At 43.7% G+C, this 27,060-nt stretch overlaps 1 protein-coding gene across 3 annotated transcripts in view; it reads left to right on the top strand.

Annotated features, from left to right (window-relative positions):
• znf385a (zinc finger protein 385A) overlaps positions 1–27,060 on the top strand; it is a 58,023-nt gene that overhangs the window by 10,886 nt on the left and 20,077 nt on the right. For all 3 annotated transcript variants that reach the window (XM_029435311.1, XM_029435312.1, XM_029435313.1), the window contains exon 2: positions 24,074–24,225. In XM_029435311.1, coding sequence (XP_029291171.1) covers positions 24,074–24,225 — 152 coding nt within the window. The remainder of the gene's footprint in view (positions 1–24,073; positions 24,226–27,060) is intronic.

Raw genomic sequence — 27,060 nt, 5'->3', positions numbered from 1 at the left:
ACACATTCTGAATGTAAACACGATACTTGCATACACTTGAAGTTCTTTTTACAGTTTACGCGACACACACCAGTGCCAGCACCTGCTTCTACCAACAGCCCGCTGCTGTTGCTCTGTGAAGCACAAACATGCACCTGTGTGTGATTATGGTGTCACATTAGTGCATTCACCAAGGCAGCCTGGCTGACTACTTGCTGGGAATCCTGGGGCTACGAGACACCTGGGAGTTGAAGCCTGGAAAATGTTCTGTATGCTTCAACAGTCACCCTGATCACAAAGTGGAAAGAGGCACAGATGATTCTTCACACTGCAGCTCTCTAGGGTTTGCAAAGAGCCATTATTGCCTTTATCATGTTGAATATTTATTGCCATCTACTTTCCTGATGTCTTTGCAAAGTCTTGAACTTTAATTCTGATTCATCTTATAAAGATTTTCATGTTCTATTGCCTTTTGTTTTGTGATGTCTCTCAAGGACTTGCCATGCATTTAGATCTACACATGGGTTTCACTATATTCAGATGTGGACGTAGAAGTACTCAGATCTTTAGTAGTAATATTACAGTGTAGAAATACTCAGTTACATGTAAATGTCCTGCATTCAAAGTGTTATTTAAGTACAAAAGTATTAGCATCAAAATGTACTTAAAGTAAAATAAGTATAAAGTAAGAGGAAATGGAAATACTCAAGTATGACGTATGAATACTGAAAATTGTATTTAAGTACAGTTCTTGAGTAAATGTATAAAGTTACTGTCCAACACATAGCACAGGTGCACTCTTTTGCCCACACAGGTGTTGTATTACATGGTGCCAAACATTTGCAAAAATCTGGCTTTATTGTTAAATGCTTGCCTTGTACCCAAGTGTGACAACATTCCTTTCTTCTTCTCACTATAACAGAAATATATTTCAGACAGCAAGACCGTTAGGAACAGTGCAGTGAAATAACTGCGTAATAAAAGGCTGGTTTTATACTCTGGGCATTTTGTACAAGCATTGGTTCTAAAAGATCACTCAAATACTGACTATTCATCCGGCGGATGGCATATTACTCGCAGATCTATTTAATCTCTATTTGCACTATTCATTTTATTTGTTTTTTTAATCCTTTTTTTAAACTCTTGTTGCATTTGTTTTTAATACTATTATATAAACCATGGTCTGAGAGAAGCGCCATTTCAATCCTCTATATGTCCTGTGTATATGGCAGAATTGACAATAAAATTGACTGTGACTCAAAAAAAGATATAATCAGGTTTGCAATGACATGTCGTGCGGGTGCACAGTAGAGATATGAAAAAACACATCAGCTAGCTTCAAAGCACCCATGCTTGACCACTTTTATTTGTATGGTAAGCTACGCTGTTTGTTTTTTCCAGTCACATTTGACATTTCTTTTATTAAACGTAACAATGTTCTGCTGCAGGGCTTGAAATTGCTCATGTTATATGTCAGATTTATGAAAATATAAGAGATGCATATTCAGTCAAATTCAGCCCTTGTGTTTTAATTTCCCTGCTCATCAAATGTAAAAAGTCAAACTGCTTCATTGATCAATTAATATAATCAGTAACCGCGTTGGAGGGTGCATGAATAACAATTTCCCAAAAAGCGGCAAAGCATAAAAAGGTTGAACAAAGCTAACGTTTGGCGTCGATAGATGTTGCATTAATCATGCCTGCTCTATTTCTGTGTGCTCAGAAGAGAAGAGGGGGAGAAGAGGAGGGGGAAGAGAGGGGGAGAATGGCAGACAGATAAAATGGAGTGAAAAGTGTCCTCATGAAAGAGAATTAGCTCCATCCAGCTCTGGGGGGAAGAGGAAATTCCTCTGAGTGCTGTTGAGATAGGGTTTCACACAAAGACCAAAAGATAAATCAATTCTCCTTGAGATGCAGCAAGGTCAATTCATAGGGGCATGGCTAGAGAGGAGGAAGCTAAAGGGAAGGAGGAGGAAGTTGACGAAGCAACCAAAGAATGGCAGAGCGGTATTGAGCGTGTAGTGTAGGAGGAGAGCGACTTAAGGGAGCATTGAAGGGATAAAGGCAGAGAGGAAATGAACGAACAGTGAGAGACTGGATATGGGTTGGGGTGACGATCTTTCGGTTAAAGCTGGCCTACGGGGAGGAATAGATGCTTCCTTCCAACAGCAATGCATTGAGCTGTACTCTCTCTGTATCATCTGACTCATGCAAAGGGGAAATGTGAGCAGTATATCTGACACACTGTTAGGAATGTCACCCTACAGGCCTGCATGAACTTTACTTATTGCCACAAGGACATCTCCTCACTCTGTGACCTCATCCTTTCAAACAGCTCTTACCTTGTTACCATAGGGTTAGCCAGACTAAATGAATAATACTAGCTTTTGCTTCCAAGGATCCTTCATATAGCTTTTAAGCCTAATGTTACATGAACAGCTCAAAATAGCCTAAATCTCCACACTGAACGCCTCCCACCTGCCAACTCAATCCAATGTGTTTTTATGGTGTGTATAGGGACTGATGGGATGCAAAAAAGCTTGGTGATACAAATGTGGTAGTTTGAGCTCAGACCTGCCCTCTGTGGCATCTTGCCCAATGACAGCTACTGTAGCTGAGAGTCGGAGAAGCCTCAATAGCAGGTAGTTATGGGATTTGCCTGGCACAGGGCTTGGTACATGCGTCTGGTATGCACACCTGCCTCCACACAAGTTCTTCCCTGAGCAAGCGGCTGAAAGAGAGAGAGAGAGAGAGAGAGAGAGAGAGGGGGGGGTGGCTCTGCCAGGACCTGCAACACAGCTCCCTGCACCTGCCTGGGGATAGTGGGGGGGGGGAGGAGAAAGGGAGGATCAGGAGGGTGAGGTGCCAGAGGTGTGGATTAGAAGGCTGCAAGGGACAGAGGGGTAATGTAGTATTTGAGGTCATCCAGTTACAGTATTTTACTATATGTGGGTTTGTATCTTGTTGCTGGTGTTTGTCACATGTTTGTATTTTAGACTCTTAGTTTCCTTCAAGGTCAGTTATAACGTTCATCTAGTGGAGCGGTTTTTGTAGCCTAGGCTGTCTCCTAATGCAATAGCAGTCTGTATATTTGGATGCACGGATGGATGAACTCCTGCTTTAACACAGCTCTCAGCTAACACTGAAACTCAGACAGTGGCTGGTAATGTGGTTCAAAAGAGCACTGATGAAATGTAACAAATCGGTGGCAGAGAGGAAGAATGGAAACAAGCATTTCCATAAAATTAGCATAGTCAGGATCAGTGCAATTGGCCCGATGAGACAAGAATAACAGCATAAACATAAGCCACTTCACATTGCATTTTTCAAATCTGAATAATGTGGGTTAATGTTTGGACTTGTAATGGGATTGCTTATTAAAGTAGCATCATGGGTTTGACAGCGTGTCAGACCACAGCAGTAGCCAGGCCATATACATTGTAACCGCAGTGTTTCTGACTCCATCCTAAATTTTCTCATTTGTGCCTGTGATGGCTTGCGTAAATGTGAGAGATTGTATTTACAGTAGCACTGAAGATGGTTTTTGTTTCTGCGCTCGGCCAATAATCACCAGCCAGCCACTGCCACAAATCTTCATTAGAGGATTAGCCGGCAGGGAGACAGCTTGTGTTCCTTTGCTTTTATTGGTGTCCCTGCGTCTACTGCTTTCAGCCTCAGCTTCTCTCCTTCCTGTCTCCTCTGCTTAAACCTGTGAACATAGCCGCATGCTCACCTGAGAATCACACACTCACACAGCATGCACACCAACACATACACTTTATCTTTGTCTCAGACTTTACCCTCCTCTTTCTATCTCATTATATCTCTGTCTTTCTCCCACATATGCTCAAACCCACATGTACACAATGCTCACACATCCTGTCAGTTTGTTCCCTTGAGGTGCATCAGCTGCCCGGTGGGCACTCATACTCAAGACAGAACAAATTAAGGCCACAGTGGGAAGAGCCGAGCCAGCAAAGGGGATCTGCCAAGTGAATCTGTGTGTATGTGCGTGCCTATATTGTTTTGTCTCTTCTGACCTCTAAACAGTGGCATGACTCCAGACAGAGCTGTTGTCAAATGGCTCCTGTCCCACTCAAAGGAAAACCCTCATTGCACCATTTTGCAGGATAAAAGGTGCGATCCCTCCCTTTGAATTCAGGCTAGAAAACCGAGTGAAGAATGTTCTTCTGAAGGCTCTTTGATATCACCTGATGAAGACTACAGGATTAATTTCCCTGTTGTGCCTGCAGGGAGCGTTGTGACTCATCTCGAGCTGTTGATGGCCCATCAATGCTGTTCTGATACCTGAGGGTTTCTTTCTTTTCACACACTTTGGTGATGAGAATACAGTACAAGCAGCCACAGACACACTGATGTCCGTTTCTTTTTAACCTGTACTGCAATAGATGACTTTTACATCTTTATTGCTGTGCCTATTTTGCGTCTTTCTACCCTTCTACCTTTCAACACTTGACTAGTGGTACCTAAGTAATCATACCGGCTGGTCCCGGTGGGGTCCAGAAGTTCCAGAGCGCTCGTCTCTGCCAGCCCGAGCCTCAGACCTCCCCTCAAGGGCAATATCGTATTCTGCCTGACTGTGCGCGCCTGTGTAATCCATAGCTGCAGGGAGGGTGACCTTCACAGCAGGCAGCCTCACAGCAGGCTGCGACACAGGCACTCAGGGAAGAGGACAGGCTGGGCAAAAAGGGTGCTGGGGGCAACACACGAAAGTTCTTAGATAATTACCCTTTCATATTACACACTCTACATGTTGGTGCTCTCTCTACAGCTATGATTAATATTTAATTGTTATTTTCCAAAAGGCTGTGTTTTAATTTCAAAAAGAAAAGAACACAACTGAATAATGTAATGTCTATAAAACAGATTCAGTTTCTAGATGCATTGTCATTATAACAAGCATAGAGTTTACTTGTATTTAATCCTTTGAAAAGTTTTCAATATCAATTATTCTGTTAGTGCCACAACTTCTAATGGTGTATAGTTCAATCTTGAGGTAGTAGTGTTGAAAATAAATGTGTCACCAAGTACTACAGCGTCCTGCAGTTTTCTCTGTCTTGGGAAGTAAATAACTATTTATCATTGAACATTTGCTGTGCATCCAGTGCACCCTACTGCCTGAGTAAAGGTGAAGCCAGAGCCAGAAAAAGTTATTGACAGTTATGTGAGGAGATGACGCAGCCAAATAAGACCCTGCTCATGAATGATGCATGTCCCCATTGGCCCTGATGGAGAAAGAGAGCTTAGCTGGATGACAGCTGGCGTGCTGTGTGTGCATGGTGCAGAACAAGGTGAGACTCTTTATGGTACAGCCCATCTCTCACTCTCTCCCTCTCTATCCTTTCCTCTTTACCCCCTTTCCTTTCTTTTACCCAATCACAATTAAATCAGGAGTTCTCAGTGGAGCTGTTACTCTCCACAAGTTCCCCCTGAGCCTGTATAGCCACACAGTGACCTTAGAAATGCTCTGCTCCAATATTCTGTCTCTCTCACCACCTTTCCTCCATTCACTCTTCCCTCTCTCCTTCTCCTGCTCTCTTTTAGTGTCTCCCTCTCACTGAGCCCCTCTATTTTTGTCTGAAACAATCACTGTATTTTCCGTCTCACTGCCCTGCGCTGCCGCAGTCTGAGACTCTGATAGCAAGACGGGAGATAGAAGGAGAGAGATGAGAGTAAAGGGGGTGGGCGTGGGATGTGTGCAGCACGCAAGGCAGAAACAGGAAAGGCGACATAATGGTTTGTTGTCGTCGTCACTGTAGCGTCACATCTGTCTGTCCTTTTAGCAGCAGTGAAGCAGCAGCTAGCGCACAAATGCTCACTGTCTGCATCACCAAGACTTTCCAGCACAGTGTCAGTGGCCTGTACACATGCACAGTGGCATGTAACAAACTGCATACACATACTCAATCATTGCTTAGAGTTATAGCCATAGTGTCTTTGTTTATTCTGCTACATGTGCCACGCATAGCCACAATAAGACCATCAACCATAAGGCTAAAGATATACATGAGAAAATCTTCAACTCTGATGCCAGATGTATACAGATGTGGTCGAATCTAGAATCCCTCGAAGAACAAAGAATAGCTGCCTTTGATATATGTGCATGACATTTAAGCACAGTAGGCTACAAAATCATAGCCACTGCCTGAAAAAAAAACAGGGCGTGAAATCTGAACTCTGCTTGTTTCCTGTGGCTGTTTGTATCGTTGCAGGTTCAAACCAGTCTACCAGCTGACCCTCTTTGTCCTCCTCTTTGGACACATTCACAAACATTCATTCACACACACACACACACACACACACACACACACACACACACACACACACGTGTACATATGTCATCATTAGCCTTAGGTACAGCATCAATATTCATTGAATCTGAAACTCTGACTTTTCCTATTTGCTTAGCCCGAGACAGACCAGAGAGAGTATTACTTGGAGAATAATTGCTGGTGATAAACTACCTCTTCAGACGCCGCTACATTGATTTGGACAGAGCATTTGTGTAAGGGAAAGTAACCGTGATAGATCTCAACACTTTATAAATGGACCCAGCAAGCATTTGAATAAAACATTGGGCATGGGAACTACATTGTTGGGGACAGCCATTAAGTCTTAGATTAGTAGCAAATGGCTCATGCAGTCGGTCAGTGTGTAAAGCTGTGTAGCTTTGCACCACTCAAACAAACACATCAATCTGACTAACAGTGTGTGTCAACATGCTCCATGATTACCATGCTAATCCCAGAGCAACACACGGGAGACCACAGGAGATCATTACAATCAGACGAAGGGATTCGACTACAGTCTCAACTCAAATGTAGTAATGTCCATTCACACACACACACACACACACACACACACACACACACACACACACACACACACACACACACACACACACACACACACACACACAAACACACACACACAAATGCACGCAGACTAATATTCCTAATTTTACAGGCCATTGGAAAAAGGATGTTTTTGACAATCAGCACAATGTAAATAGGTGCTGAATCTCCTGTTGTGCTTTGCTGTCACACGTACACACAGACACACACACACACAGACACACACACACACACACACACACACACACACACACACACACACACACACACACACACACACACACACACACACACACACACACACACACACACAAAGCATCTCAGCAGTTGCTATTCAGGCACCAATTTTATAGCACTTCAGCGTTAATGTCATGTAAATGTGTTGTGAGTGTTAGAGATTTCATGGTGTGTTAGTGGAGGAGGGGGTGCCTGCGGGGTAAAGAGGAGGATGATGGTGTGTGCGCATGCGTGCATGAATGTGTGTTTGAATGGCACCAAGTCAAGACCCCCTTCAGTTAGTACTTAAAAAAATTATAATCACAATATATGATGGTCATACGTGTGAGGGAAACAGAAAGGAGAGGTTTGTGATGATGAGGTGGGGGTTGTGCCGAAGATGCATGGTTTTATACTAGTGGTTCATTTGAAATGGCAGTGTGCCCATGAAATGATATGTTGCTACCTGACTTTAACACCTGATGTGAAAATATGTCATTGTGAAGAGCGAGGTCATTGTTCTGGATGGAGGACGTTTCGGTGCTCTTCTGCATTATTCTTTAAGTGAGTGACACTGATAGTGACTTGATATCGCTCCAGTCTTTGCAGTTAAACTAAATTAGTGGTGGAATGCGATGGGTAGATCTACTTCATGTGTTTGGTTTGTTTTTATTCTGTATTAAAATAAATCTAACTTATAGCCCACTCGTCAAATATTCACAAAAACAAACAGACATACAAGACACAGATTCAAACCAACATGAAACTTGTGCTTGCAGCCGTGTATATGCAAACAGCATAAAATATAAACGTTTTATGCAGAACATTTAAGCATGACACAGGATGAAAACACTAAAATCCATAAACTATAGTGGTCCTAAAGCAGATTTTTTATTATCCCTGCAATGATGAAAAGTGTTAAACGGTTGTCATTTTAAATCATGAACATATCTGACTAATTAATGTCGTTCAATATACGTTTTTGTCCTTGCGCTACCCATATATATATATATATATATATATATATATATATATATATATATATATATATATATATATATATATATATATATATATGTATATCTTTTCTGTTGGTGATGCTTTTTTTTTAAGTACTGGAAGGTTTCCTGTGTTTATGTGAAACTAAATGAGCACTTGGCCTTTGCATGAAATTAAACTTAGAAATCCATATGTACTTTTACGAAGCATGTCCGATGGCGCTCTAAATATGCCAAAAAATATTGAAGACACACACACACTCTCACATACACAACCACGTTCACGTATGTACACACCCTCACCACCCATGCAAATGCTAAGAAGCCAGCCAAATAATGTTTTATAGAGTAATGTTGAGTTATAGCAGAAAATATCTGCAAGAAGGGCAATGGTTAGGACACATAAGCTTTTTTGTGTTTACATTACCCACATTCTGATTAAAATAAATCTCTGACAGCAGCCTGTGGTGGATGGTTTGTGTGACCTAAAATCACTAACCTAGCAAATTAATTATGTCATTAGTATTGACTAATAATAGCATTTTATTCAGCTGTACAACGCTTCACTTCATTCAAATGACTTCATGCAGCAGCTGTATCTGGACAGTTCATGCAGCACCTAACATGAACTTCTCTTTTGCAGTGTTGTGCAGATTTGGGATATGAGTACTTTTATGTGCTTGACATCTTTCATTGTCACCTGGTCTCTTTAGGATTGGAAATGTGCTGGCGCTGCACATCCCTGTTTCACACACACAGACACACATGCACATTCACTCACCATGGTACCATTGGGCTGTCCTCCAAAATTAATACACAAGGCTGACTATGCTGTGGGACTGCATGCCGGATGTCACACTGTCACAGCAGAGCAGAGGAGAACAGAGCGAGGGGAGGAGAGAGAGAAGGTGGGAGGGGGCCTTATTTTGGATGCATGGCATGTGGAGTTAGGATAACCATCTTTTCTGCAGCTCTCCTCCACCACACTGTTTGTTCAATTACCATTTACTGCAGAGAGAGAGAGGGACACAAAGAAAGAGAGGAAGAGGGAGAGAGAGAAAGGGAACAGAGGAAGAGAATAGCAAGGGCAATGGAGGGAGAGGAGGTGGAGGGGAGGTGCTCAGTGATGCAGAGGATGAGGGAGAAGATGTGAAAGAGTTGGAGAGAATACAGTGAGTATGAAAACAGAGGGAGATAGAAAAAGCAAAAGCATTCTGTATACAGAGGTGGGGAGGGAGCAGAGACCATGAGATGAGATGTGGTGCAGAGCTGACAAGAAGAGCAAACACACACGGTCACATAACTGTTTCAGGTACAGTGTCACAGCATTACAGTACAGCAGTACATACATGTGTGCCTTTTCTTAGTCTGGAATATTAATAAACATCTCATTTTTTGTGCGACATAAAGTCCTTGTATAACAGATCCCAGTTTCTGTTATGATACACCACCACTGTTTCTGTTTTGATAAGTGTCACAGGCTGTAAGTGCAGCTCTAAGAAAGCATATTCAAACACACTATTCCCAGCTCTCTGCATGGGGTCCCAAACTGTACCAAATTGAGATATACAGAGATGTAGCTCGGTTCCTGCATCCCCCTTAACACAAAAATCATAATCCTTCCCTCCCTATCTTTGGTCAACTCCCCCTTCCTCTACAGCCCTTTCTCTCTCTCTCTCTCCCTCTCTCCCCCCTCTCGCTCCTCTCTCTCTCTTCGCCCGCCTCTCCTCTCTCTCCACTCGCTCTCTCTCTCCCCTCCTCTCCCTCTCTCTCCCTCTCCCCCTCCTCTCTCCCTCTCTCTCCCTCTCCCCCCTCATCTCTCACCCCCCCCCTCTCTCTCTCTCTCTCTCTCTCTCTTCTCTCTCTCTCTCTCTCCCCCTCTCTCTCTCCCTGCCCTCTCTCTCTCTCTCTCTTCCCCTCTCTCTCTTCTCTCCGCCCTCTCTCTCTCCCTCTCTCTCTGTCTCTCTTTCTCTCTCTCTCTCCCCTCTCTCTCCCTCTCCACCCCCCTCTCTGCTCCCTCTCTCATCTCTTCCTCTCTCTCCCCTCTCTCCCCCCTCTCTCACCTCTCTCCCCTCTCTCTCTCCCCTCTCTCTCCTCTCTCTCTCCTCTCTCTCCCTCTCTCTCTCTCTCTCTCTCCCCCTCCTCTCTCTCTCTCCTCCTCTCTCTCTCTCTCTCTCTCTCTCTCTCTCTCTCTCTCTCTCTCTCTCTCTCTCTCTCTTCTCTCCGCCTCTCTCTCTCCTCCTCTCTCTCTCTCTCTCTCCCCCCCCCCCCTCTCTTCGGCTTTGGATCCAGTATACCGAGCAATTACAGAGATGATATCCACTGTCAGTCAGCAGCTCACAGATGAAGCTGGGCCTCTTTAACATGCTAATGGACCGCCAGATTCAATCAGGTCTTTGTATGGCAGAGGGGAGGGCAGCGCTGCTCATTAAAAAATAAATCATAATAACAATGAGGGCCGGGCTGCAAAAGCAAGCAGCACCTAAGCCGCGCCGTTGAACTCTTCCTCTCTTTTCCTCTCTGCTCTCTCTGAAAACACTCCTGGTCCATCGTCCCTCTTTTCTACCCCTTCTCTCCTTGCCCTCCAATTTTCATACACACCAAATATTGGCACTGGTTGTGTGGGGGGTGAATCTTCTGACAAACAAAAATAAATTATGTCAAGTCAGCACTCTGTCCTATCCGTCTTTCCCAATCTTTCTCCCTCTGTTCTCACTGTCCAATAAGGCCCCCAGCCCTCCTCTGTACAGGCTTACACACACACACACACACACATACACACACACACGCGCACACACACACACACACACACACACACACACACACACACACACACACACACACACACACACACACACACACACACAGTTTACATAGCTAATTTGTATTCTTTCACTTCACCTATCGGTGCACAAAGGTCATCTCCAGGTCTTATATAAGGTCAACACCCTAATGCACTCCTGCATATGAAATTTAGGATCTAATAGCAGAAACTGTCATTTGTTCCGCCACTGAGACACACTTAAATACTATATTTACTGTGTTTCTATAAAACCTTAATCAGATCAGATCAGATGGCTCAAGTTAGTTGTTAAAAGAATAGTTGGACATTTCGAAAAATCTCTCTGCTTTCCATCAGAGAGCTGAGAAGATTGATACGGCTCTTATACAGTATGTCTGTTTCTATAGGGCTACAGCTAGCTGCCTGTTAGCTTAGCATAGCACAAAGACTATAAACAGGGGAAAACAGCTAGCCTGGCTCCGTCCAGTGATGAACTAAATCTACTAGCACCTCCACAGTTTTGTGTAATCAGTACAACAATCCATGACCAGTCATTTACTGGAGTCTCTGCTGGTTGCCTGGCAACTGCTCAGAGCCAAGAAATAATCCAAACCCTCCATAAAATGCCAAATTGACGTTTTTCACTGCGTTTTTTGTACGGATTAAAGAAACAAGATATAGCCTAAAGTGTTAATTAGTGAGCTTTGGACGATCTGGCAGACAAATGTTGTTACTGTTTCACAGAGCAAGGCTAGCTGTTACCCCCGTTTCCAGTCTTTGTGCTAAACTAAGCTAACTCGCTGCTGACTGGAGCCTTATATTCAACAGACAGATATGTGAGTATTATCGACTTTTCAATATCAGTGTTCAAAATAGCGCTCCACTAATTTAGTATTACACTTCCATGAAGTTGGGGTACTGGCAAGAGAGAGATTAGAAAAGAATGGATGTAGTAGAGCATAGGTCTTCAACAGGCGGTCCGCAACGTATTGCAGGGGGGTCGCAAAATTGTTTTGTAGATGTTTTTTTTTGCACATTAACATCCTTCCCACCCACCCTCGCACAGAACTCCGACAGCACCCCCCACCTCCCCTTTGTTTGAAGCAGGGGGTCCCTGCTCCATGCTACACCAGTTTGGGGGTCCTTGGCCTGAAAAATGTTGAAGACCCCTGTAGTAGAGTTATCCAGACATTTAGTTCTTAGTATGTGTCCAAAACACATTTTCCCATAATGTAACTCAATCATCCTTTCATTAGACCCTCGCGGCCTGGTATGTCTTTCAAACTCCATGCTCTGTGATCCTATGACGCTCCAGCTGCGGACTAGTGTTGCCCTGCTACCTTTGTTGTAGGTCATGTTATGACTGTGAACACTTCTATGACCATGCCTACAGCAAGGTGTCCATACATATCAATGTGAGCTGAGGAAAGGTTTGGCCATGGGACAGAATATTTGCTTTAGTAGTGTTTTTTCTTCACAGGGGTGAACTTCTGTCACATTTAACAAGCATATTGCACCACGTTCGTCTGATATACTCATTACTCTCATTACCATGCTGCTTTGGATGGCATTTCAAAAGCCCAGCGCTCCTTTCATCCATGGTACGCTTTGTTTAAGATCTCTCCACGGGACTGTGATTCATAGATGCTCTCTTCCCTTTTATTCAACATGCATCAACACTGGATAAAGGAGTTGTTGTGTGTAAGTGTGTGCAGGTTTATGTCCACGTGTCCATAGATTATGGATTTATTACAGCCAAGATCAACCAGAGTTTACTGAATAATGCATCTGCATGGAAAAATATGCTGAATGTGCCTGAGCTGAAGGTGTAGGGGGAGGTATGAAAAAGCATAAAACTTGCTCTTGACTTAGCTTTCATGAGTCCTTTCAACAGAGGGAAAACACTGCTCTCTACTTTGACAAATGAGCTCAGGTATGGTTCAAGGAGGTTTCCCTCTTTCATATAATGAGCTATGCCAGGGGAATTATCATCCTTGGAAGGAAGTTTTTTGTGTGTTTCACTTACAAAGTCTCAATTACAATATGTTGGTGTTTGGCACACAATATCAACCCAGCGTTTTAAATTTCAGATGTCGTTTTAACCTTTAAAAATTCTCAATAGCATGCCCTTATTCTGTGAGCGTGCACACCTCCCCAGCTGCCAGCACGTCTTTGCAGGAGGAGGTGATAGATGCTGATTTAAATAAAAGTGTCATTGTGGTCACACCAATGACAAGTGACATTACAGAAGAGACCCTCCAGCACTTAAATAGATTGTGCTGTGGTTGGATTGCCCAGGGATGAACAGAGAGCACCATGTTAGAGGACATGCTCGTTTGTTGGGCTACTCCATATTCATAGACGATACACTGCAGGGCTGAAATGAAAGCAGTGTCCGTCAACCACAAAACAGTCTCCTCCCCCACTCTATTAGGTTGATAGCATATTGCCCTCTACCCTCCTTGGGGAATGGAAGTCAATGAAATGGACTGGCAAACACTGGGCAGAGCAACATTATGGCTGCTGTTCTTTAAAGAGCAGAGGTACATTTTTGAAACCCCCCACTCCCCCCTTGCACCAACCCATCATGCCTCCTCCTTTTCTCTTCCCTTGTAATCGGGGTTTAATCTCAATGGGAATCTGGCGCCTTTGTTGCCATCCCCTGAAGTGTATTTGGGTTGATCCACCTGTTTGTGGCTGGGTGATAGAATTCCATACCTGAGGGCACAGGTTTCTGGGAGGTGCATGGGAATAAAGTCACTGGCTATTGTTCCACCTGGGTGTGTGACCACCGCCTCAAACAAGGGAAGAAGGGGAGGAGATGGGAGAGAAATGTGGGCATGGGTGGGGGCTGGGCAGTAGGAAAAACAAGTAGGAGCAGATTTGAACAGGCTGCAAGGAGGAACACATAGACAGGTGGAGAAAGAGAGGAAAGGTAAATGTTCTAGAGTGCTGCCTTCTCAGGTGAAGAATGTCACCTTGTCCTCTTTCTTTCCCTCTCCCTCTTTTTAAGGTGTTCTCCCTCCATTTCTTTATCCCTGTGTTCCCCGCTGCTGTCATCCTCTTTCTGCCAGTGCCATAAGTATAATCTCCCTCCGCTGCAGTGGATCACTGTCTTTCAACAGACACAACAAAGAAATGCTTTAGTTCCTCCTCATTCCAACAATCCATCCATCACTGACTCAGACATTGCCCACAGCCAGAGACATTCAGACACATATCCACTGGACAACTCTGTGATCATCTTACACACCTGACTGGCCCTCGGCCAAGGGAGGAGCATTCATTACAAAAGGAAAATACATAAAAAGATAGAAACCTGAGAAAGAAAGAGAGCAGACAGCAGAGGAATTTAAAAGAGGACAGGGGAGATGGTGGTGGAGCTGTTTCTCTTTTGGATGATAGCCTACAGTCATTTATTCTCTCTTAGGGTGTTGTTCATGAAACCAGTTGCTAGATAGTTACGGTAGATCAACACCAAACCACATAATATGTAACTATACAGTCTTTTTTGTTTGTTTTAATTGTTTGTGTGTAGCCTTTACCTGAGTGCACTCTAGTTTGTCATAAGTGTGTAAATATACTAGCGACTTCAAGGAAAACTCAACTGAAAATCATTTGTGTTTCAAATACTTTTTTCCCTTGCTCCTTTGCTGAGGATGGCAGATTATATTGTCCTCTTAAATTCACAGCAGCCACGATGTATTCCAACAGTGAGTCATAGAATTTTTTTTATCAAATGTCCATAGAAACCTCTCTTACTAACCACCACAGCAAAATCCACTTTCCTGACGCTACAGCTGCAGTCGTCTGCAAAAAAAGAAAACTTAAACTTAAAGCTACAAACTTTCCTAAAAACATCTTTGAAGCCTACAGGCAGTGAGTATTCATAAGAAAGTCATAGATTTAAATAATACGAAACGTTTCTCTATTGTAAAGCTCCTTTGTGTACCTACAAAAGTGCTATATCAATTAAATGTATTTTTGCCAGAGTATTACTTTAAGGGTCCAGGTTTGCTTTAGAATTAAGGTTACATAAAACAGGGTTAGCTATGTAACCATGTGGGTCAGTCTTGGTACTAAGGGTTGAAGTTAGGGAATTAATGCAAGCGAGTGCCCTGACAAGGGTAACCACACAGGGGTGTGTGTTTGTGCATATTTGTGTGTTTGTTTTGTGCTCTCATTGTGACCCTCTCTGTGTGAAAACTGTAGCAGCGCTGTATGCCTTGTCTCCACAGTGGGACTGCGTTGAGCTGCGCTGCGCTGTTCTCTCTGTGTTCCCATCATCCCTGGCTGTCCCCTCCCATTATCCCTGACAGCTATTTGTCTGTCATTACTGACCTCAAAAAAGCACAAACACTCTCCATCACCACACACACGCACAATCACACATACACAGGCAGAAAGCTATAGCTGAGCCTTGCACTGAAAAATCATTTTCGTGCCTGTGCTATAGTTCAGACTTAATTACATGGTACGGTTTCATCACGCTTGGTGCTATAGAGATAAATATCACATTGGAATGTAACGAGACTGAGGCCAATTCAGACATATTTCATTAAGTCTTTAATCCTGTCCTGAACGGGTTGGTGCAAGTTGTAACAAGAAGCCCAACATACGTCTACTCTCCCAAAGTATCATTATTATCAGAGCTGCCATTGATTTAAGGTGGAACCAGAGTCAAACAGGATATCAGTCATGTGGGAAGGAATAGAGTTGTATCATTTTACCGGCCCACCTTTACTGCCCTTGGAAGGATTGGCTTTGCAATGCTGATAGCAGCACTGTAACATATCTACAGCATGAATCAGGAAGGTCACAACCTACTCGAGAGAGATCAGCCCACTAGATCTGTGCGCATGCATGTGCATGTCTCTGTTTGTGTGTTGTACCAGCACACAATCCCTCATCCCGTAAGTAACAAAAGTCAACAGCTTTCAAAAGTACAGTTGCTGCCGGATGAGGAGCCAACAGGAGATTTATCTGAAGGATTAAAGGGGTGTGCATCTGCTTCTGTAGCTCAAACACGTGCGTTGGCCTTGGTCTGTATTCTGGACACCGTGTATTGTGAAGTTGACGGTTGACAGGCAAAGCAGGCAGGGCTATCAGGGGCAGACTGTCCTCAGCCTCATTCCATCCCATTATTTTTGCATCATACCTCCTCCCCTAGCTCCCATCTTCTCTCGGTCTCTCTTGGAATCCTCAATCAGCTCCCCTGTGTCTACCAAAGAGACAGACTGGCAATTAAATCCTCCCAGCCTTGATTCAGCTACTTAGGAGAGATCAAGGTAGGATCTTTTGGGGGGCTTTTTGGGCCTACCACTGTCATATTATCTCACTAGGATGTCATTACCACCCCATCCACTCTGTCATTACACACAATACTCCCCTTTGGGAGAGACTGAAGGGTTACCCTTCCTTATCTGTGTGTAGCGGGTAAATGAGTGTGTATTTCTTTTGAAGAAATGCGATAATTTTTGGAAGAGAAGCTGCTTTTGAAATGGACCTGTCTGGATTTAAGTTCAGGTCAGATTACAAAGGGCAACAGATTGAGTTTCTGGTGTGCGTGTGTGTGTGTGTGTGTGAGTGTGAGTGTGTGTGTGTGTGTGTGTGTGTGTGTGTGTGTGTGTGTGTGTGTGTGTGTGTGTGTGTGTGTGTGTGTGAGGAAGGGAGGTGGATGATGAACTCACACTTTGTTGTCCTTTTGCCTATAATGTAAACTATGCCCATACGACTTTAGATCTTGGAGGCTTTGATCACTCATTGGCTCATTGGAAGCTTTTCTAACTTTGTTTTCTTCTTGTTGTTGCCACTTTATAATACCCGGCGTCAGATCACAATACCACACATTCTGCTTGTACTTTTCTTGTACTTTACAGTACAATAAATTAGTAAAATTGCTCTTCTCCAAAGTGGTAGTCTAAAAGAGCTACAATTAGAGGGGAAAGTTTAGCGTTCTGCCTCTGATGCAGAAATATGTACACAGACATAAACATGTTGTCTGTGCAGTTAGGCTACACAGAAAAACAAAACAAAACGGAAACAAAGCCAGCATTCATTTAAACCATTTAAATGCATCATATTTCACTACTGGCACAGCACTGTACAGTATAGGGTTATTTTCAGTTTTGTGAGTGTGTGTGTGTGCGTGTGTGTTCATAGATCTTACCTCGGTGTGTATAGTTGTATTAAGGACCGTAACATGTTCTGACTAATATCTTGCACTGTGCTGAAGTCTTGAGCAGAAACCATTTCACAGTAACTAAGCTCTCAAAACCTTTTTACACTATCTGACAAATACACCAGCGCACACACACACACACACACACACACACACACACACACACACACACACACACACACACACACACACACACACACACACACACATACCTTACATGCAGCATGAATGCAAACAGAGAAGCCAACTGGCATTTGAGGCAAGGAAACAAGTTTAAGCCTTCCTAGCTTTCCCCTGCATAATCCTCCTATTAAAGCGTAGCATAACACCAGCCGTTCCAGGCAGCAAATCAAACAGATCTTTATCTGCATACACCTACCTTGTGTGCATGTATTAACCTTCATAGGAAGCTAGGAATTAGCATACCATGATTAGAAAAGATGGGGGCAATAAAGTTTGATAGGAACATACGGTTTCATATTCATTTTCAGGCTCTAAAATATGAATTGGAAGTGGATGCTTTGAAGTTTACCGAGGGACTCAGCAGCACACTCTTGTGGGCACTTAAAGTCACACCTGTTCAGGTTTTAATTTGGGGGGTTGCTTGGGTGCATGGAATGAAGGTGGAAGGCTTCACCGTATGATTCCCAGAACTATGTGAGCCTTGTTGCACTTAGTGCTCTCTCTGATGAAGCGCATCACTGCCCCTGAGTAAGAGGCTGTGAGTTCATAATTCATTCCTAGCATAAGCTGCAGCAGCTATCTGGTGGAAGGCTGTTGCTGCCACAGCTGTCTGTGAAGGAAGCTTTCAGGAAGGTAAGCAGCTCAGGATCCAGCCACTAGACAAGCGCTCAGGGCTAATGTCCTACGCAGGGCTCTGTGCTGCAGGATCTTTAGGTGACAGGTGGGGCATCAGCTTTGAATTAATGTGAGAGAGTGTGGATATGTGGAGGTAAACTTAAAACAGTGTGATCTGCTTAATGATGGACACAGGTATAAAGGCAGAGAGAGATGTGCGTCAGAGGAATGCTGCCTTTCATGGGCCTGGCTGCAGCTAATCCATTTCAGCTATCTGTAAAAGTAGGTGCATTCAGGGGTAAGTGTGTATTAGAGAAAAAATGATGTAATGCTCACTATACGTGTGTGGGTGCACATACTTGGGTCTTTGATGTGTGTGTTCATGCATGTGTCTGTTATGTGTGTGTGAGTGCTTTTTCCTTTGTGCATTTGTGCAGGGCTTTTGGTCAGTCCTGTGATCCTGTTGATTGCGCTCATGGTCAGCTGAAAGGGAGGCACACAGTTATTCTGTGCCCGAGACTGGAAGGGAATACAGAATGGAACAGGGCCAAATGTTCATTCCCTGTATCCCTCTTGTACCCTGTGTCCGCATGCTGCCTTCACTGCTGAAATGAATTGGCTATTCCTGTAGGGCTGGGCACAGCTGTGCTCAGCCCGGAATACACACTGAGCTGATCAGGAGGGAGGCGAGAAATGAATGAGAGCGAGAGACGAGAGAGAGAGAGATGGTAAGAGAAATGGAGACAGACAGACAGATGGCAAGTCATTCGTCACACACACACAACCCATATGAAACAGCAGACCAGCAGGGACATAACAGATCATTCCGACAGCTTCGTCTGACCACAAACACTGTAATACTAATAAGGCAGTCATGTAGGTCACGAGAAGTCCCTCCTCGGTGGTTATGAAATAGTCTGGCAACCCTTACTTTGTATCTTTGCTTAGTCAATGTGCAGTCAGCCACCATCCTCTGAACTGCGTCTGAGGAGTTGCTAACGGTGTTTCTACTGTACGAGTCTAATGTACTCTGTTGTGTGTCCATGGGAGAGATGGAGAGACAGAGAGGGAAAGAAGGTTTGACGAGGGAGACTATGTTGGGGATATGTTGAGTAAGCTCCTAGTGCAGCCCCCCGGTCTCTTTAAATCATCTCACAGACTCAGAGTTCTCTCAATAATGTATACATAAGCCGAGGGCAGGTTTTGTCACGATTTAGAGGCAGCTGTTATCTCAATCTCAATACTCTGTAAACACTAGGTCGATAAAGTAAATTATGAACGCTGCATAGATAATCACTAAAGCTGCAGCGTGGCACAAAACTTTGAGATGCCAAAAGATATATCTTAGTTGTCATTTCATTATGTTTATACCAGTCGGGTCCTGTATTATCAAATGTATTAAATCTGAACGTTTCAGTTGGTAATATTCCCACATCAAACATATCCACAGCACTAACTATAAACTGAGTATGTAGTCCTGATGTCACCCTCCCCCTGGGCCATGTGGAGGACAGGTGCCGGCTTCACGGCCCGGCAGAAAGGCAAGTTGGCAGCCTGACTGTTACCACCTCCTTCTCCCTGCCTCTGCTGCCAACAACCCTGGCACATCTGTGCCTGTCCAGCGTGAACGGTGCCAACTACCCAGCTCCCATTGTTCTCTCCTGAATGCACCCAACGCCCATGGGAAAGAAGGCTGAACACAGTGTGGCACAATCTACACAGCCTGTTAGATAATCTCAAGACATGAAAAGATTCTCTTAGCCTAGATTCTAGAAACATCTTTTTGTCTTGCATCGCAGACAAGGAAAACACCCGGTGGTGATTTTCATAAGATTCTTTTCTCTATCGGTTTCAGTTTCTACAGTTAGACATTCATTGGAGTGAACACAACCCTGCACCTACATAATCATCCTACATTGTATTGATATATAACACTATATTGCTTTTCATGTAAAAATCATCATGTGAAACCCCTTTAAACATCATATGTTTATTTTGTTTGATTGATAGATTTTGATTGAATGGCCATGTGGTAGTCTCCGAGTCTTACATTTACACTTATTGCATGAGGTGGGAAAGACAGGCACAGGAGACACACAACACAGCCAGTAACAATATGCAAATGCTATTATCACTTTACTTGTGTGATATTTTCCTCCACTTGTTCAAACACACACACACACACACACACACACACACACACACACACACACACACACACACACACACACTCACACTCACACTCATAAAGTTAGGGAATTAAAATGTTTCACATGGAGAAATAGGATTGGAGAGCATTGATTTGTGTGTGTGTGTGTGTGTGTGTGTGTGTGTGTGTGTGTGTGTGTGTGTGTGTGTGTGTGTGTGTGTGTGTGTGTGTGTGTGTGTGTGTGTGTGAGGATGGGAGGTGGTTGATGAACTCACACTTTGCAACCCATGCTGGGTCATGTGGTGTACATTTATCTATATTTATTTTTGTACCTATGTTTTTTGTTCATTCTCTCTTTAGTCAAAACAAGAATATCAAATGAAAATGCTCACAATGTCCTTACACATACAGAGAAAGTATGTAAAAGAGAGAAGGACAATCTGCAGGTGGAGGCAAAGGGGAAAGAGTTAAAAATGAAAATGGTGCAGTATAAACCGACTGTAGCGGGGAAAAGAAGGAGGGATAAAATTAGAGAGCAGGCAGAAGAGAGATCAAAGGCGAGAGCGACTGATACTCCTATTTGGAATAATTCGCCAGCCTGCGTGGCCCTGATAAATCTGCTATTGGCCACTTCCCCGCCTCCATTTGGGACTGTCTGTCTGAAACACACACACACACACACACACACACGTACACGCACACGCACACGCACACACACACACACACACACACACACACACACACACACACACACACACACACACACGCACACACACATGCAAAGATGTCCTTACCCATACCTACAATGGCCTTCACAAAGATAGAACTGTAAAAGCTATTGCACAAACATGCTTCAAGCATGCTACCGGCTGCAATACCATTTCCATGAGGATGTTTAAGAGCTCTGATTATGGCCCCTGCGAGCCTGGCGTGTCGAAGGTTTGACAACATTCAAATCACTGTCCGAGTCCTCTCAGCTCTTCCAGACTGGCCTGCCTGTCACTCTGCCTCACACAGACTCCAAGAACCAGTAAGCAGAATTGAGGCAGGAGATATAATAAAGACACTGTTATGTACCAGCTAATTTCTACATGACTGTAATATATATATCTGTTTGTAATTGTTTTTTTTATCAGTTAGTTAATCAGAAAATACAGAAAAGTGTCCATCACAGTGTCCTGAAGGTCAATGTTATGTTTTCAAACTGCTTGTTATGTTTGACTGAAGGTTTTCAATTATAATGAAAAAGAAGAGAGAAATCCTCACATTTAAAAAGCTAGAACCAGGGAATGCTGAGCATGTGTGCTTGTTGTTGTCAATACATTTTCTGTTGATTAATCAAAGAATCCATTCAGCACTAGTGTTACAGCTGTGCACAGGAGCGATGCAGTGTGAACGTTGGCTGTGGTTTTATTGTGTCATGTGGTTATCTTGTTCTGTGGTTACAAAACTGTTTTAAAAAAAGGTACGACTTATCGTTTTATTAGCTCTGCAAGATTTTGTCATTGTGCAGAATAGAGTGTGGTGGGACCACATACAAAGATGCACTTAATCACACACACTACACTAATACACATACGCACAAGCTTGCACAGGTCACACACGCGCACTCCGACTCAATTCAGCGATTTGTTTGATTTACACTGTGGGAAGGTCCCCGAAGAGAGGTTTGAATTAATAGGGTAATTATACACTGGTAGAAAAAAGCAGCCACTCTCTGATTTATGCACACTGTAAAACCCACACATGCCTCCGCACACACACACACACACACACACACACACACATGCACACAGTGTCCCTGATGGGACAGATTGTGTCTTTGCTCCAAGGACGACTGCTCCTCTCTCTCTTCTCTCGGGTCTTCAGCTCCATTCACTTCCTCAGATCTCAGCTCCTCCTGCTGCTGCTGCAGAAACACGTTCTCTTCCCCGGTCAGCCAATCTCTCCGTCTGCCTGCCTGCAAGAGGCTGGCTGACCCACTGCCAGTAACACTCCCCATGTTCAAGTGCAGACTCACTGGGGAGCAGCAAACATTACTACTGTGCAATTTCAGCTAGCAGAGTCACTCCTTCCAAGCAAAACACACACACACAGATTCCTGCATAAAGAGTCTCATATACAAACGCAGGCCATGTATCAACATGCGGTAATGTGTCATGATAAATGCAGCCAAGACGCGATGAATTAGTCATGTTGTTCGTGGTGCAGCCCCAGAGGAGGAGCTCCCTATATCAGTCATGGAGGTAGAGGTGGAGGAGAGAGAGGCTACAGGACCTCCTATACTCCCTCATCACAACAAACAGCATCAAGGAGGAGCTCAGATTAAAAGACTGACTGGATTTTTGTACTTCTGAGAAATGTGTGACAAATGAAAGTGTGAGACTTTATCATTTGGAGCAACACACAAAGACACATTACTTTTCAATATTTATACTGTTGAGTCAGCCTATGATGATGAGATGAGAACAATCCACCAGCTGGAAACCAACAGGCACTTGTTTCTCATGGTGTAAGAATAGTTGCGTGTGTGAGCATGGGTTTATGCACAAATACATGTGCGTGTATGTGTTTATTTGTGGTTTGTTCAGTGGAATAAACTTACATGCCCATCTAGAGGTAATGATGCAGCACTCTCCACCTCGAGGCCCTCAGATGCGCAGCAGAAGGCAGCTGGGCTTCTGCTGAGACAGCACTTTCACTCAGTCTGACAAAGTCACTCTCTCTTCCTATCTCTTTCTCCCCCTCTCTCTCTAATCCAAACTTTGGAGACTGCTAACACCATATTCCCCCCATGCGGCAGCCATTCTATTTTCTCTGATCACATTCAGTTGACATAAAGCTTGATGAAAATGTAGAGGTGTCAAATATGTACAAATTACCATGTGACAGTGTGGAAGCAGGTAGAATCGAGTTGCACCAGGAAGCAGAGCGAGGGACAGCAAGTGAGGAAGCGAGAGAGTAGCTTAGAGCAATCCCAAAAAGGAGAGCGGTAAAGCTTTAAGTCTCGGGGGAATTTGAAAGCCACAGAAATCCAGTTGCGGATATTAAGAGGCTTAATCTAAGAGCTTGCTGAGGCTGAGTTTTGGTGTGTGGGCCCCATCACTATCATCCTTGACAGAGGTTAAAGAGACGACGAAGGGGGATAAGAAGGAAAAGGAAGAGAGGGCAGACGAGAATAGGGAGCCTTGTATCATTATGACAGTCTTGCATGCTTTTATAGGAGAATTCAACATTTACATAGTGGCACAGGTGTGTGTGTGTGTGTGTGTGTGTGTGTGTGTGTGTGTGTGTGTGTGTGTGTGTGTGTGTGTGTGTGTGTGTGTGTGTGTGGGATACTCTTGCAGAGACTATGTTCTTTAGAAAATATGCTCAAACAACATGTTGGATGCAGTCAAAGTTGGGGAGCATATGTCAGACGTTAGTAGGGCAATCAGAGTCCATGATTAATTTATTCTATAATAGGACACAACCAAGTGATCTAACTCTAGTGCACGAGTCAGGATGACATAAAGCAATACACGCTGAGATGGAAGTCATTCTCACATCAAAGTGCAGATGTCTCCCAGGAGAGGAGAAGAGAGGAGACTGGCAGGCAGCTGGATAAGAGAGAAATCCCCACAGCCTCTCTGGCATTCTTTTCTTCTCTGTGGCATTCCCGCTTCATTTGAAGTGAATGTTGTAGTATATAATGAAATGCTTCAGTGATGTGAATTCCACACAGTCCAGAAAACCCTTAGTATCACAGCATTTGTGGCACAGCAGTGCTGCTGCACTTTGGTGAAGCGTGCTTTACGGCCCAAACGCTGCTTTTCCTCTTCCTCAGTTTATAGATTATGTGTTCCACTGGGGCACCACATAGTTTTGCTTTGTATGCAGAGAAATAATTGCTTTGCAGTGCAATTATGGCTCATTGTGCTTTTTGGAAATCTGTGACAGTTTTCAGGAAACAACATCATGCAATCTGTAATAAGCTGCATAATTCAAAATGTATTACAAAAGACATTTATTGCCAGTGATTGTCAAAACACACATGGACATAATTATATTTCACACATATGAGTTGTAAGAATCTCTGTCTTTGTCTGTGTGCAGGAGGCATAAACCGGGTCGGCCCGGCAATGCCGACGTTCCTGAGGACCCCCACAATGATGCAGCCTCACCTGGACATGAAGCCCTTCCTGCCGTTCCCCATGGAGACCCCCCATCATCCGCACAGCATGAACCTCTTCCACAACTTCAACGCGGTGAGAGCTGAAGCGAGACACACAGACACAACCTAACACGCACATACTGCAGTCTCCCCCAGTGCAATAAGGGAAACACGCAATAGGGATGTTTTTGTCCACGAAATATGGGAAACTTGTAGGCGTGCATGACATAGTGATGTCTGTATGTTAAGTTGTGGTGCTGCTATTGTGTTAGACAGGCCTGACTACAAAGGAAGCAGGGTTTCCCTAAAAGTGTAGTATTCCATGTAAACACACTGTGTCCCATTCCATAATCAAAGCACAGAATGAAAGAGCACTTCTAAGGCTCATAGCTGTGTACTTCAAACACCACAGTTTCTTTGATGTGGTATTTATTTTAACGGAGAGGGATCTTCCTGTTTCCCCAGGCCCCGACTAACATCTTATCATTTAGATTAGACCGTAGAGACACTTAGCATTTCACCAACTCAGCATAATGTGCCGCCTGTGTCTCCAGACTCCATTAGGGAATGTCAACACATTTCTCGTCAGCAATATGTAAAATCAGTGAACTTTGCATGTACTGTATGTGGGGCAATGCTATTCTTGGACCATGTCTGCAACAGAGTTATTATCTGCATGTGTCAGCCTGGTGTATCTGGCTGCAGTTTGCAAAGGTGCAACATATCTGTCACTAATTGGGAAATATGTGGCACATGCTTTGACCCATATGATACTACAGGGATAGTAACAGGAGTCCAGACACTGTTAAACACATTTTAACGATACAGTAATTTTAATAGCCCTCCATGGGTCATGACATAAGTGGAAGCATTCCCATTGATGTTAAAACTGCAGTGCACCCAGCAGACATGGATTAATAGAGATACTGGAATTATGCAGGCACTCAATTTCCACTCTTGCGTCTGCTAGCACAGCCCTGAAATTAGTCTTGCTTGCTCTTTCTTCATTCTGTCTCGCTGCCTTTGGTAGACTACCTCTGAAATTGTCTCTCTCTCTCTCTCTCATTCTGTAACATCCCTCTGCTCCCCATCCTCCTCTTCAGAACGTTAACTACGACTGAAGGTCCACAGGGACACCGTGAAAGTTAATAGCTGTTGCTGCTGATGACTGCGAACACACACTGTGAGTGGTGTTTTACAGCCCTGCGGCCAGGAGATGGGGCCATAGGAGAGGCTTGGAGGACAGCGTGGTCTTATAGCTCCAGTGCATTTTGGCACGTACACATGGGCAGTAAATGCTTTTTACGGTGTTGCATTAAAACAGTGGAGAAACGACTGACACACTCACCCTGATGGTACAGTTGATATTTGACTGAAAGGTCTAGGGCAGGGGTGTCAAACTCATTTTCGTTCAGGGGCCACGTACAGCACAATTTGATCTCAAGTGGGTCGGACCAGTAAAATCAGAGCATAATAACCTATAAATAACGACAACTCCAAATGTTCCCCTTCGTTTTAGTGCAAAAAAATACAAGTACATTCTGAAAATGTTCAAATTTAATGAACTATCTTTACATTATGACAACATTATGAACCTGGAACTTCTTAATTTGAACAATAGTATGCCTCAGTTTATCATTTACACATGTGGGTTACAACTTACAGATCACAGTGCATCTACAAAGGCACAAAACATTTTGTCACAGGTATCTGGAACAGTATTTTACTTTATGATCAAAACAACTCATTTTTACACTTTGCAAAGTCATCCCGCGGGCCGGTTTTGCCCCCCGGGCCGCATGTTTGACACCCCTTGTCTAGGGGAAGAGCATGTGATGCCAGAAGCATAGTTCACAGTCTCAGTTGTTTTATCTGTGACATACAGTATAGCTTTACAATGCATCTTTGATCTTTGATGAAAATGCTAAAATAAAACAAATGTTGGTTGCTGCTAATGAGGGCTTTGTCTTGATGGCCCTCAACTTCCCCCTGAGTTGTTATGCTTAATTTAGTTGGGTCTCATCTCTCTCATATAACTGTATGAATGGAGGGTGAACTAGTATTATTATGCCTCTTAGTGCCTGTCTGCACTATCAGACTGTAATAAATAATGATATGCAAACTATGTCAATGAAGACCCAGCATTATAGCAGCACTAACACTGAGAAATGTCCCTGCACTAAGCTGGCAGCTAGTTATTCTATCATTCTCTCTAATTAAGTGATCTGTGCTGAGTTTGTACAGTCTTAATGAGGCTCACATTGAGGATTATTAGCCTCATAGCAAACGAATAGCCTCTCCTAAAGCCATATACAGCTTTAATGGTCCTCTAATGTGATTTGTCCTCTACCTTCTTGTCTCACTCAATGTGCCTCTAGACAGTGACAAGGCTGAATTATTTATCTGCAGCAGCTGGTCCTGATATAGACGCATGCTCACACACCTCTGAGCCAAGATGCATGCACTGATGTGGGCTTGCTCTGGTCGCAAAGTCAGGAATTCCAGGTGAAGGTGTCTAATCATGCAAAGCCGTGTGCAGACTTGTTGAATCTCACCTGCTGTCCGTTCTCCTTTAATCTCATTTCTCACTCTCCTCCTACACAACTCTTATTCCATCCATAGTCTTATTCCAGCAGTAGTCTCCTCCAGATTAATTGACTGACATTTGATCACACCTGTTACCTCTACAAGTTTCAGACTTTTGAAAACAGTGATCATCTGGAGTGTGTTTTAGAGCTTCATCACAGCGTATGTGCACTTAATGATGTTTGGCCTCAAGCCATCACATTTACCTTTGGAGCATTGTAGCAAGAAACCAGAGAAAAAGATTATTGTGTGTGTGTGTGTGTGTGTGTGTGTGTGTGTGTGTGTGTGTGTGTGTGTGTGTGTGTGTGTGTGTGTGTGTGTGTGTGTGTGTGTTCATATGTGG

This window comes from Cottoperca gobio, chromosome 7 (assembly GCF_900634415.1).
Source record: "Cottoperca gobio chromosome 7, fCotGob3.1, whole genome shotgun sequence".
Classification (NCBI taxonomy): domain Eukaryota; kingdom Metazoa; phylum Chordata; class Actinopteri; order Perciformes; family Bovichtidae; genus Cottoperca; species Cottoperca gobio.
Note: the sequence above shows the minus strand (reverse complement) of the source record. Positions and strands in the feature narration are given on the sequence as shown.